Here is a 12,033-nt window from a genome sequence, read left to right as displayed (position 1 = left end):
CACAGCTCCAGGGACCTGGGTTCAATTCCAGCCTAGGGCGAATGTGAAGAGTTTGCACTTTCTCCCATGTCTGTGTGGATTTCCTCCGGGTGATCCGATTCCCTCCCACAGTCCAAAGATATGCAGATTAGGTGGATTAGCTATGCTAAATTGCCCCTTCCCCTTAGTGTCTAAAAGGTTAGGTAAGGGATAGGGTGGAGGCGTGGCCTGAAGTAGGGTGCTTTTTCCAAGGGCCGGTGCAAACTCGATGGGCCAAATGACCTCCTTCGGCACTGTAAATTCTCTGATTCTAAGGTTCATAACTTGCTTGCTTTTGTATTCTGTGTCCCTATGTATAAAATTCAGGTTTCAGTATATCTTATTAACTGCTTTCTCAACCTGTCTTGCCTCCTTCAATGATTTATGTACATATACACTCAGGTTCCTCTGCTTCTGCATTTCCATTAGAATCATACACTACTTTATGTCACCTCTCTTCGTCCTTCTGACCAAAATGTATCCCTTCAGACTTTTCTACATTAAATTTCATCTGCCCCGTGTCTGCTTATTCCACCAATATGTTCAATATTTCAGTTGAAAAATTGTCCCTTCAACAACGTAACACCCCTGGATACCTGTAGTGCTCTGAAGAATAAATCTCGATTATGTTAAGTCTCTGGAGCGGAACCTGAACCCAGAAACATCTAAACCAGAGGTGAGAATGTTACCATTAATCCAAGGCTGGACACATCATTGTTATCAAGCACCAGTTTGCTCTCTGTTAACAATCATTTGGTTTAATTCTTAAGTTAAGACATTGTGCTAGAACATATCGGTAGTGAGAGGTTAGAACAGACGTCTATGGTACTTACACGTAAAACAGCCCCTTCGACGAATCTTCTGTATAAGGCAAACCCCACATCTGTGCCAACTGTAAATATATATATGTGAAAATGATTAATTGAAAACGTATCATTGAATAATCCAAAAATATAGACCAATGACCCCAATAAACTAATTTTAACATATGTCCGTGTCAGATTCCCTGAACATCATCAATACAAAAACTTGAGCTGAAATTATTCATGCCAAAAATATTTAAATAAATGATGCCTGTCAAGCACATGGGATTGTTTGTTTAAAATTGAATATTGGGAGAATTGCATGCAATGAGATTAAATTCCACTATACTGTTCAAGTGAATGCTACTTATTCATACATGATTAAGAACAATTAATTGGGTACTCCAGATTTGATATGTCAATTAATCCTCTCCCACACATTAGTATAGTGTTACTGAAAACTCCAAAGAAGGCTTTTTCCACCGATATTGTCTAACTATAGAGCAGCTGTTGGCTACACCCCTGTAGTTCAATATTTCCCCTTCATCCCACAACACAACAGCTCTATGAAGTCAAATGATCAAGAAAGAAATTAGAGGAGGGGACAATTATGAAGCAACAATATAATTTTATTTTCAAAAACTTACCTATAATTAAAATGAAAGCCAATCTGAAAACACCAAACAGTGGCACCATCTGTCTAAAATTCTGCAAGCAAATAAATAGAAATGTTATGGAGCAACAGTTTATTTTAACTATGTTTAGTTCTGCCACAGAGACATGAGCTGTTTAGCACAGGGCTAAACCTCTAGTTTTGAAAGCAAACCAAGGCAAGCCAGCAGCACGGTTCAATTCCCGTACCAGCCTCCCCGAACAGGTGCCGGAATGTGGCGACTAGGGGCTTTTCACAGTAACTTCATTTGAAGCCTACTTGTGACAATAAGTGATTTTCATTCATTAGACCCACAGGTCACCTTTGATCTGATATCTAAGTCTATGGATGTTTGACAAAATCTTGCAGAGTTTTGCTGGCTGTAATGTCCCGCACGGGACTTGCGGTGTGGGAATGATCATCTTACCCTTGGTCCTCACAAAGTACGAGCTCTCCCGCTAGGGGCGAAAGAATTCTAGTAAACCAACGTATAAAAGGTTGGCCAGAAAGGCATCAACCAGAGAGGAACCCGGGAGGGAGCTATTGGGTGCTGTATATACCGTATTGTAAATAAATCTACTTCTTTACTTGGAGTGGACTCCCCGGGTGGGGTTCTCCGACCCCCCGCAGGGTTGGAGAATCGCCGGGGGTCGGCGTGAATCCCGCCCCCGCCGTCCTCCAAATTCTCCGCCACCCCAAAAAATCGGCCCGCCGTGAATCGCACTGCCCGCCTTGGAGAATAGCAGGGACCAGCACGACTCAATGGACCCCGGGGCTGCCTGAGTTCTCTGGCCCACAATGGGCCGAAGTCCCGCCCGTTTTTTGCCAGTTCCGCCAGCATAGATTAGACTAGGTCCCTTACCTGCGGTACCTGGCGGCGTGGGCGATCTCCGAGGTCCTGGGGGGGGGGGGGCGATCTGGCCCCGGGGGGGGTGCACGCACGGTGGCCTGGCCCGTGATTGGGGCCCACCGATCCGTGGGTGGGCCTGTGCCGTGGGGGCACTCTTTTCCGACGCGCCGGCCATGTCACGACGCGATGGACGACGCGTAGGTGAACTGCGCATGCACGGGGATGACGTCAGCAGCCGCTGATGTTCCCACACATGTGCGGACATGCGCCGGCCGGCGGAGTCCCTTCGGCCCTAGCTGGTGCGGCGCCAAAGGCTTTCCAAGCCAGCCGATGGGGTGAAAACCGCTCTGGCGCCGGCCTAGCCCCTGAAGATGCGCAGGATTCCGCACCTTTGGGGCGGGCCGACGCCGGAATGGTTCACGCCACTCTGTCCCGCCAGGACCCCCCGCCCCCCTGGGTACGGAGAATCCCGCCCCCCATTTCCTTATTAAACTGCCGATAAATGTTCTCTACCTTCTTTAACTAGCACTTGATGTTGGTGACTTGGTCAAAGCAGTGCAATGGAAATATGTTACAGCTGACTACTTAGTTCATTAAAACTGCTGCTTTTCCAGACTGAAGTGAATGGAATGCAAGAGCATTTAATAGATTAAACAAGAACATAGTTGAAGTACACAAAAATGTAGATAGTTTCTTGATTCATTGAGATGCAGACATTTGGTACTAATGTAGGAAATGAACAGAAATTATTCTTTGTGTTCATGTTGTTTCTCCTTAAAAGGCAAGATCTCAATTTGTTTATCGTCGTTGTTAGCTTTCAGGAATGCTAAAACTGCTCAGGAATTCACAGTCATTAAGAAGAAAGTTAATTTTCCGAGTACAAATTTTAGTCACATGAATGCACACGTGTGTTTCCCCACCAATGTTCAGTTCGCTTTGCCCTATGCGATATTTAATATTTTTGGAATACAAAATATGTAGCAAGGCAATTTAATATTTCATGAATCTGAGCAGATTTTAACAGTTGTGGCAGAACAGAACTAACATGATCAATGGTTCCAATATTAACGTAAGGGTTATTGATCTTCAAGTCCCCTGGAGAAGCCAAACTAAATGGCAAAAATTATTATAAAGGATGAAGTAGCAGAAGGCATAAATTAGCTCACTCTGCGTCAATGGAAATTTGGTTTAAATCACAGAGTTATAGAATGGTTACAGCACAGAAGGAGGTCATTTAACCTGTCGGGTTGGTGTTGGCTGTCTCAAGGAGCAATTCGCCCTGTGCCACTCCCCTGTCTTTACCCCGAGACCCTGTAGTGATTTCCTTATCAGACAATGATCCAATTCCTTGTTGAATACTGTGATTCAACATAACTCCATCACACTCTCTGGTAATGCAGTTCAGATTCTTTTTTACAAAAAAAAAAATTTTGATTGAAATTTTTTGAAAAATGTATAACAACAAAACAATAATAATAACAATAATAAACACCCCCCAGACCCGTAACAACGCATATCACGAACCCCCCCCCACCCCAATGAACAACAAAATAAATTTAAAATAACTTAAATTAACATAAACAATGCCCCCCTGAAACTCCCACCACCCCCCCCCCCGCCCCCCCCCGCCCCCCCCCCCCCCCGGGTTGCTGCTGCTGCTGTCCTAGTTCCCTATTGATGAGCCAGAAAGTCGAGGAAAGGCTGCCACCGCCTAAAGAACCCTTGTACCGACCCCGTCAGGGCGAATTTGACCTTCTCCAGCTTAATGAATCCCGCCATGTCATTGATCCAGGTCTCCACGCTTGGGGGTCTCGCATCTTTCCATTGCAACAAGATCCTCCGCCGGGCTACTAGGGACGCAAAGGCCAAAACACCGGCCTCTTTCGCCTCCTGCACTCCCGGCTCCACCCCAACCCCAAATATCGCGAGTCCCCAGCCTGGCTTGACCCTGGACCTTACCACCCTCGACACCGTCCTCGCCACCCCCTGCCAGAATTCCCCCAGTGCCGGGCATGCCCAAAACATATGGGCATGGTTCGCTGGGCTCCCCGAACACCTAATGCACCTGTCCTCACCCCCAAAAAACCTGCTCATCCTCGTCCCGGACATATGAGCCCTGTACAGTACCATGAACTGGATGAAGCTAAGCCTCACACATGAAGAGGAGGAGTTCACCCTCTCCAGGGCGTTCGCCCATGTCCCCTCCTCAATCTGCTCCCCCAGCTCCACTTCCCACTTAGCCTTCAGCTCCTCTACCGATGCCTCCTCCACCTCTTGCATTACCTGGTAGATGTCAGACACCTTCCCATCCCCGACCCACACCCCCGAAAGCACCCTATCCCTTACCCCCCGCAGGGGCAGCAAAGGGAACCCCTCCACCTGCCGCCCAGCAAACGCCTTGACCTGAAGGTACCTGAACATATTCCCCGGGGGGAGCTCAAACTTCTCCTCCAGCTCACCCAGGCTCGCAAACCTCCCGTCAATGAACAGGTCTCCCAACTTCCTTATGCCCGCCCTGTGCCACCCCAGGAACCCGCCATCAATGTTTCCTGGGACAAACCGGTGGTTCCCCCGCAGCGGGGCCTCCACCGAGCCCCCCACTTCTCCCCTGTGTCGCCTCCACTGCCCCCAAATCTTGGAGGGTAGCCGCCACCACCGGGCTCGTAGTGTACCTCATTGGAGGGAGCGGCAACGGCGCCGTTACCAGTGCCTTCAGGCTCGTGCCTCCACAGGACGCCATCTCCATCTGTTTCCATGCTGCCCCCTCCCCATCCATTACTCACTTGCGTACCATCGAGACATTAGTCGCCCAATAGTACCCAGAGAGGTTGGGCAGCGCCAGCCCCCCTCTATCCCTGCCCCGCTCCAAAAAGACCACCCTCCTCACCCTCGGAGTCCCGTGCGCCCAAACAAATCCCAGAATGCTGCTGTTCACCCTCCTAAAAAAGGCCCTCGGAATAAAAATGGGGAGGCACTGGAACAAAAACAAAAACCTCGGGAGCACCGTCATTTTAACAGACTGTACTCTACCCGCCAACGACAGCGGCAGCATGTCCCACCTTTTAAATTCCTCCTCCATCTGCTCCACCAACCTAGTAAAATTAAGCTTATGCAAAGTCCCCCAACTCCTAACCACCTGAACCCCCAGGTACCTAAAACTCCTCACTGCCCTCTTTAGCAGGAGCCTACCAATCCCCTCCTCCTGATCTCCCGGGTGTACAACAAACAGCTCGCTCTTGCCCAGGTTCAACTTGTAGCCCGAGAAACTCCCAAACTCAGCAAGAATCTCCATCACCTCCGGCATTCCCTCCACCGGGTCTGCTACATACAACAGCAATTCATCTGCATAAAGCGACACTCGGTGCTCCTCCCCACCCCGCACCAGACCCCTCCACCTCCCCGACTCCCTGAGCGCCATGGCCAGAGGATCAATTGCCAGCGCAAAAAGCAAGGGGGACAGGGGGCACCGCTGCCGCGTCCCACGGTAGAGCCTGAAGTACTCAGACCTCCTCCCATTTGTCGTTACACTCGCCATCGGGGCCTCGTACAGCAACCTCACCCATTTTGCTGTTCAGATTCTAACCACTCACTGTGTCAGGTAGGTTTTCCTCATGTCCCCATTGCTTATTTTGCTGATTATCTTAAATCTGTGCCCACTGGTTCTCAATCCTTCCTCCAATGGGAATAGAACATAGAACATAGAACAGTACAGCACAGAACAGGCCCTTCGGCCCTCGATGTTGTGCCGAGCAATGATCACCCTACTTAAACCCACGTAACCCGTATACCCGTAACCCAACAATCCCCCCATTAACCTTACACTACGGGCAATTTAGCATGGCCAATCCACCTAACCCGCACATCTTTGGACTGTGGGAGGAAACCGGAGCACCCGGAGGAAACCCACGCACACACAGGGAGGACGTGCAGACTCCACACAGACAGTGACCCAGCCGGGAATCGAACCTGGGACCCTGGAGCTGTGAAGCATTGATGCTAACCACCATGCTACCGTGAGGCCCCCCATGCTACCGTGAGGCCCTTCCTACCTTAAAAGGGCCCCCAGTTGTTAAGCAATGACTTAATGCTTCTGCTAGCTTTTATGTACTCTTCACGCTGTAGATCCCAATAGATGCCAAGTAAACACCGAAGCCAAAACCCCGACATTTACAAATGTCTTTGTCCAGCATAAATCTGACCATAGGTTTACCCTTCCTTGCTCAGGAACACTTCATTAAGCCACTTAAAATTGTACCATTTTCAAATATTGACTAATACAAATACCAACAACTGTGGGCAGGATATTCCAGCCCCACTTGCTGGCGGGAATTCCTTATTTCCGCACAAGAGGGTGCATGGGGCCCCTATTCAATGTTTCATGTGAAAGGTGATTCCTTAACGCTCTGTCAATAGTGCACAAGATGAATAAGCATCGACCTGTCCAATTCCCTCATGAACACCTCCAGCAAATTTCTACTCAACCTTCTCCTCACTGAGGAGAATCTTCCCAGCTTCTCCAAACTATCCTTGTAACTGGAGTTCCTCATCCCTGAAGCCACTCACATGAATTTTTTCTGAGCCCTCTCTAATGCCTTTCCATCATGGTGGCCACAACTGGATGCAATGTTCCAGTTGAGGTTGAACCAGTGTTTTTGAACTCCATGCCCCTATTTATAAATCCCAGGATTCTCTCCTCTTTAATAACTGCTCCCTCAACCTGTCCTGCCACCTTCAATGATTTGTGCACAGATGTACCCAGTTCCCCCTACTTCTGCAACCCCTTTGGAATTGTCCCTTCACATTCTTTCGACCAAAATGAATCACCACACTTTTCTGTGTTAAGTGTCATCTGCCACTTATCTGCCCATTCCACCAACCTGTCTATTGAAGTTAACAGTTTCCCACTCATGGTTCACAGTACTTCCAATTTTCATGTCATTGACTCATTATGAAATTGTGCCAGCACACAAAGCTCTCGGTGATTAATATGCATCAGGAAGTGCAGGGGTCCTAACACTGGCCCTGGGGAATTCACTTTCAACCTTCCTCTTGCCTGAAAAGGAGCCGTTCACCACTGTTCTCTGTTTCTTGTCATACAGCCAATTTGGTGTTCATGTTGCTACTGTCCCTTTTATTCCAAGAGCTTTAACATTGCTCAGTCTGTTGTGTGGGACTTAATCAAATGCCTTTTGGAAGTTCATTTACACCTGATGGCATTACACTCATTAACCATCTCCGTTACCTCATCAAAAAACTTGGGCAATTAACTCAAACACGATTCTTCAACAAATTCGTGCTGACTTTTCTTAATTAACCAGTATTTAGCCCAAGTGACTATTAATTCTATTGTTGGAAAAGTGTCAGGCAGCCTGCTCACCCTTACTCACACTGAGGCCCTTAAGTGGTCAATTAAAGGTCATTTAAAGGCCACAATTTGCCGCAATTTTGCAATCTGTGGTTTTCACTTTGTTGGCAGCTGTCAGACAGAAAGGGAGAGGGTATCTTCATTGGTGGGGGACCCATTATGCCCATGTAGGGCACACTCCCCCACAAGATTGTATCTCCCATTAATTAAGCATCCAATAGGCACAAGGTAGGGGGCCTGCCCGACACCAACCCACTGTAATATGGGAAACGGGTCGTTGATGGGCAACAATGTGGTGGAAAGGCCAGCCTTTTTTATCTTGTGAGCCCCCCACCACCGCCCCTCCTCCATGCTTAAAATATGCCAGCAAAAAGCAGTAAAATTCATCTCTATGTATTCAGAAACAAGTTTCCCACAGTGTCATTTCAGCACCAATGTGTTTTTCAGGAATTTCTCTGAACTCACACTTTTCCTTTGCCTTTTTGGCTTAGCGCCAGGTTACTTTATCTATCTTCGCCAGTTACTCATTCCTTCCTCCTCACAACCACAAAAAGAAAAGAAATGAAAAAAGAAAAAATGTAAGCTGGTAAAAAAGATTCTGATGCAACTTATTAAGATACCTACAAGATATCTGAGGCTGGATTCTCCACAGCCCCGCACCAAAATAGCGTTCAGCATGGGGACGGAGAATCCAATTTCAAGCCGAAATCGGGCCTAACGCCGGTCCGGCAATTCTCCAGGACCCCAGAATCGACAAGATTGAGGTGTAGTCCGTGCGCTGGGGGCCCATTGCCAGAGGCCCGCCCAGCGATCTTCCGCTCCCGACCGGCCGAGTTCCTGACTGCGTGAAACTAACCTGCTATTGCCGGTTGGGATGCTCGCACGGCGTCTGCCCTGGTGGGAGACAGGCGGGGGGGGGGGGGATCGGACACTGGGGGCAGGGGGGGTGGGGGGCCTTAAATGTGGCCGGGGTTAATATCCGCGCGGTCAGATCCTTGGACACGCGGCCGATCGGGGGGTGGGGGGGTGGTCTACGTTTTCAATCTGCCTCCGTGATCCGAGTCGGCCATGGCACTCGGCGCAGCCGCTGGAGGCCACCGCTGTGAGCATGCGCGGACTCAAAACTGGAAGTGCGGGGGTCCGTATATGCAGCTAAAGCTGTGTGAATTACTCTGGGTCCCTGCAAGCCTCCTGCAGGGCATTGAATTAGCTGATCTTTTTTGCAGGAATCTCCAGGGTAAAACACCAGCGTTGTTACGCCAGCGTGGGAACATAGTCCCATTTTGGGAGAATCCAGCCCCTGGAGTTTGGATTGCATGGTAATAAGGTCAGCCTAGTATTTTTAACATTAAAAGTAACTGTTGGGTAGAGACTGAAATTATATATTGACGTTTACAAGATTTTCATTCTTCCCGTTTTCTCCTAAATTCTCTTAAAAGTGCTGATCATGGTGTACCATCGCTCCAGTGCTGTGAACCCTCCAATATCAAAAACAGGGCATTCAAAACCTTTTTGTTTACCAATCACATGCACCGTCTCTCACTCCAATGTATACAACAACATGAATGAAATATGAATTAATTCTGACCACTTACCACTAGTACATTCATAAAGTAGCCTCCCATTAGAGCGTAGCCTCCACCAGAAGCTCCAACTAGTGCAAGCATTGGGTCAAATATTGAGCTAGCCAATGAGCCTGCAACAGAATAATGGCAAAGGATAAAGGACATAACTGCTCTTGTCCCACTCCAAGTTGCAAGTCTAGACCATTGGCTGATTCTACTGAGTACAGCGCAACCCACCAGAGCAGACAGTTTGTTTACACAATTTCTAGTCTGATCACAAAACTAAAACACATTCTCTTAGTTAATCCAACTCTTCCACCTCCCCTGGTCTCGTGTGCACGTCCACACAGCCCACTGAAGAGTATGAAATACCTGTTTCTAACTGTAAGAGATACATATGTGCTTGGATTCTCAGCTTGACTGTTCAACCAATAGACTTGCATTGTGGTCAGATTTGTAAGTTACAGAGATGACCCCTTGAGCTTAGCTGATATCCTGGCCTGATGATCATTTGCCTCCATGTGGTGAAAGAAGGCACCTGGTGATTGGCTGTAACAAACATCAGTGGCATGCTACAATATAACATGGTTTAATTTTTTTTCAACTGGCACCAACTCCCATGCAATAGATTGTATTTGTCACTTAACCAATTTAAAAAGTACATTCAGCTACCCCATAATCAATAGCACAGCTGTACACCAGAGATTGCAACATTCCAGCATTGCAAAGTTAGATGACAGGAAAATCATCAAAACATATTTAGATAATGTTTGAATAGGCCTATATTTAGGCTGACATATACTGTGTGGTTCCACCCTACTCATTTCTGCCAAGAATCTAGACCATTGTTCCTAAATTATCCATCTCATCACATCTGATGTAGTGCTGAAATGGAAGTCTCCAATTTGAGGAACGTGGAGCATTCAGATGGAATATATAGTTGCTATTAGCTCCCAGATACCGTGGTTAAAAATAATATACTAGTTTCTCCTACACTCTCTGAGGCGCGGGTTATGCTGGTCACATGCTTGCAAAATATGACCAACAAAGCACATAATGGGGCTTAGGTGCAGGGAGCGCTCTGGTGGTTATTAGGGGGCAATGGAGATGGGGAAGAGGTAGTGTGAGAAATGCATAACATTGTAGCATGCATGCTAATGTCCTTTATCAACTGGGACACCTTATTATCATTTCACCTTTGGATTTTCCATTGTGTGTAAGCAGGTGTAATGCAAACTTACACAATGCGACTATTTAAAGACTCAGTTCACAGATGCAGTGGAAGGGGAGAATTAGAGATTTGTGCATTGATCTGAGTCAAGTAGAAGCAGAATAACGGGATCCAAGCATCCAAGTACAACAAGATATCCATGGATGCATTGCTAGGTGCGGTAAGTGCAAGGCAGGAGATTTTTTTCTCTGCAATAGGGGGAAAATGCCTGTAGTCATAACAAAGAAGGTGTGGTTGGAGGTGGCCCAAGAAGTAAGTAATTTCAGTGCACCTCTTCCCCTTCCCCTTCCTCTGTCAACCACTACTACTCACCCCAATCTTCATGTATTCGGACATGTCAGTCAGCTCCTCTGATTCTTGGCATACATCTTCAAGTGGCATTTTCAATACTTTCCCCACATGCATGCCTTTTCTACTTACGATGTACCTTTCTGATAGTTACCCTCACTGAATGCATGGCATCCATCAGATGCACACATGCCACACGGACATTCATCAGTCTGTCACACTATCCTTGCTAGAGTCGCAGGGGCTGTCCCACAGAGATGTGCCATGGGGGATTTGTTAATTTATTTAATTTATTATCACTTTAAATATACTATTTTGCATCACGCGACAGTTCCCCACTCTGATGGGTGCCAACTCGACTTTCATTTCTTTGTCCCTGATTGACGCGTGTCTTGTGGTCCAGTGTGAAGAACTGGCTTTCTTTCCTGTTATTAAGGCAACCCTGGCACCTTGAGCAGCAATGTGATTGGCTGGTCTGGCACTGGACTCTCCATCATCTGTTTAGCATTGTGAGGTAGGTAGAGTCTCCAGAAAATCTCGACCCCTCTGTTCTTGCCTACTCTTCCGTCCACCTGCAGCTTCCTCCACACAATGACATCCTGCTGATGATGATGTTGATTCTCTTCCTTGTCCAATGTCCAATCAAAGGCAACCACAGCCTACTCTCTTGTGAAGTTCACTTCCAATATCTCCACTTATTGTAAATATAACCTCCAAATCGGAGGTGTTGTGAGGCACCTCAGAGTGTCACATACAGTATCAAAAGAACTTGAAACATATTGCACTTGATGTAAAGTCGAATAGGGGCAGCACGGTAGCACCGTGGTTAGCACTGTTGCTTCACAATGCCAGGATCCTTGTGTACAATTCCAGCTTGAGGCTGTGCAGAGTCTGCACATTCTACCCATGTCTGTGTGGGTTTCCTCCAGGTGATCTGGTTTCCTCCAAGTCCCGAAGACGTGCTGTTAGGTGAATTGGACATTCTGAATTCTCTCTCTGTGTACCCGAACAGGTGCCGGAATGTGGCGACTAGGGGATTTTCACAGTAATTTCATTGCCGTGTTAATGTAAGCCTACTTGTGTCAATAATAAAGATTATTAATTTGAACTGTTATGTAAAGTATTGTCTCAAAATTAATGAATAAAGTATGGGCGAAATTCTCCGCACCCGCGGAAAGTCGGCAAACGGTCGTAAAAATCGGGACCGTTTTACGACGGTCGCGAAGGCTTCATTTCCCGACCGATTCACTTCCTGGAAATG

The 12,033-nt window shown here is 47.3% G+C and overlaps 1 protein-coding gene across 3 annotated transcripts in view; it reads right to left on the bottom strand.

The window, feature by feature from the left end:
* The window catches only part of rhbdl2 (rhomboid, veinlet-like 2 (Drosophila)), a 91,029-nt gene that overhangs the window by 8,005 nt on the left and 70,991 nt on the right, over positions 1 to 12,033 (bottom strand). For all 3 annotated transcript variants that reach the window (XM_038800822.1, XM_038800809.1, XM_038800814.1), the window contains 3 exons: positions 9,284 to 9,384; positions 1,469 to 1,529; positions 852 to 910 (listed from right to left, as the gene is read on the bottom strand). In XM_038800822.1, the coding sequence (XP_038656750.1) occupies positions 852 to 910; positions 1,469 to 1,529; positions 9,284 to 9,384 (221 nt within the window). The remainder of the gene's footprint in view (positions 1 to 851; positions 911 to 1,468; positions 1,530 to 9,283; positions 9,385 to 12,033) is intronic.

Source organism: Scyliorhinus canicula, chromosome 1 (assembly GCF_902713615.1).
Source record: "Scyliorhinus canicula chromosome 1, sScyCan1.1, whole genome shotgun sequence".
NCBI classification, from domain to species: Eukaryota; Metazoa; Chordata; class Chondrichthyes; order Carcharhiniformes; family Scyliorhinidae; genus Scyliorhinus; species Scyliorhinus canicula.
The sequence above is the reverse complement of the archived record's forward strand: the minus strand, read 5'-3'. Positions and strand labels throughout refer to the sequence as shown.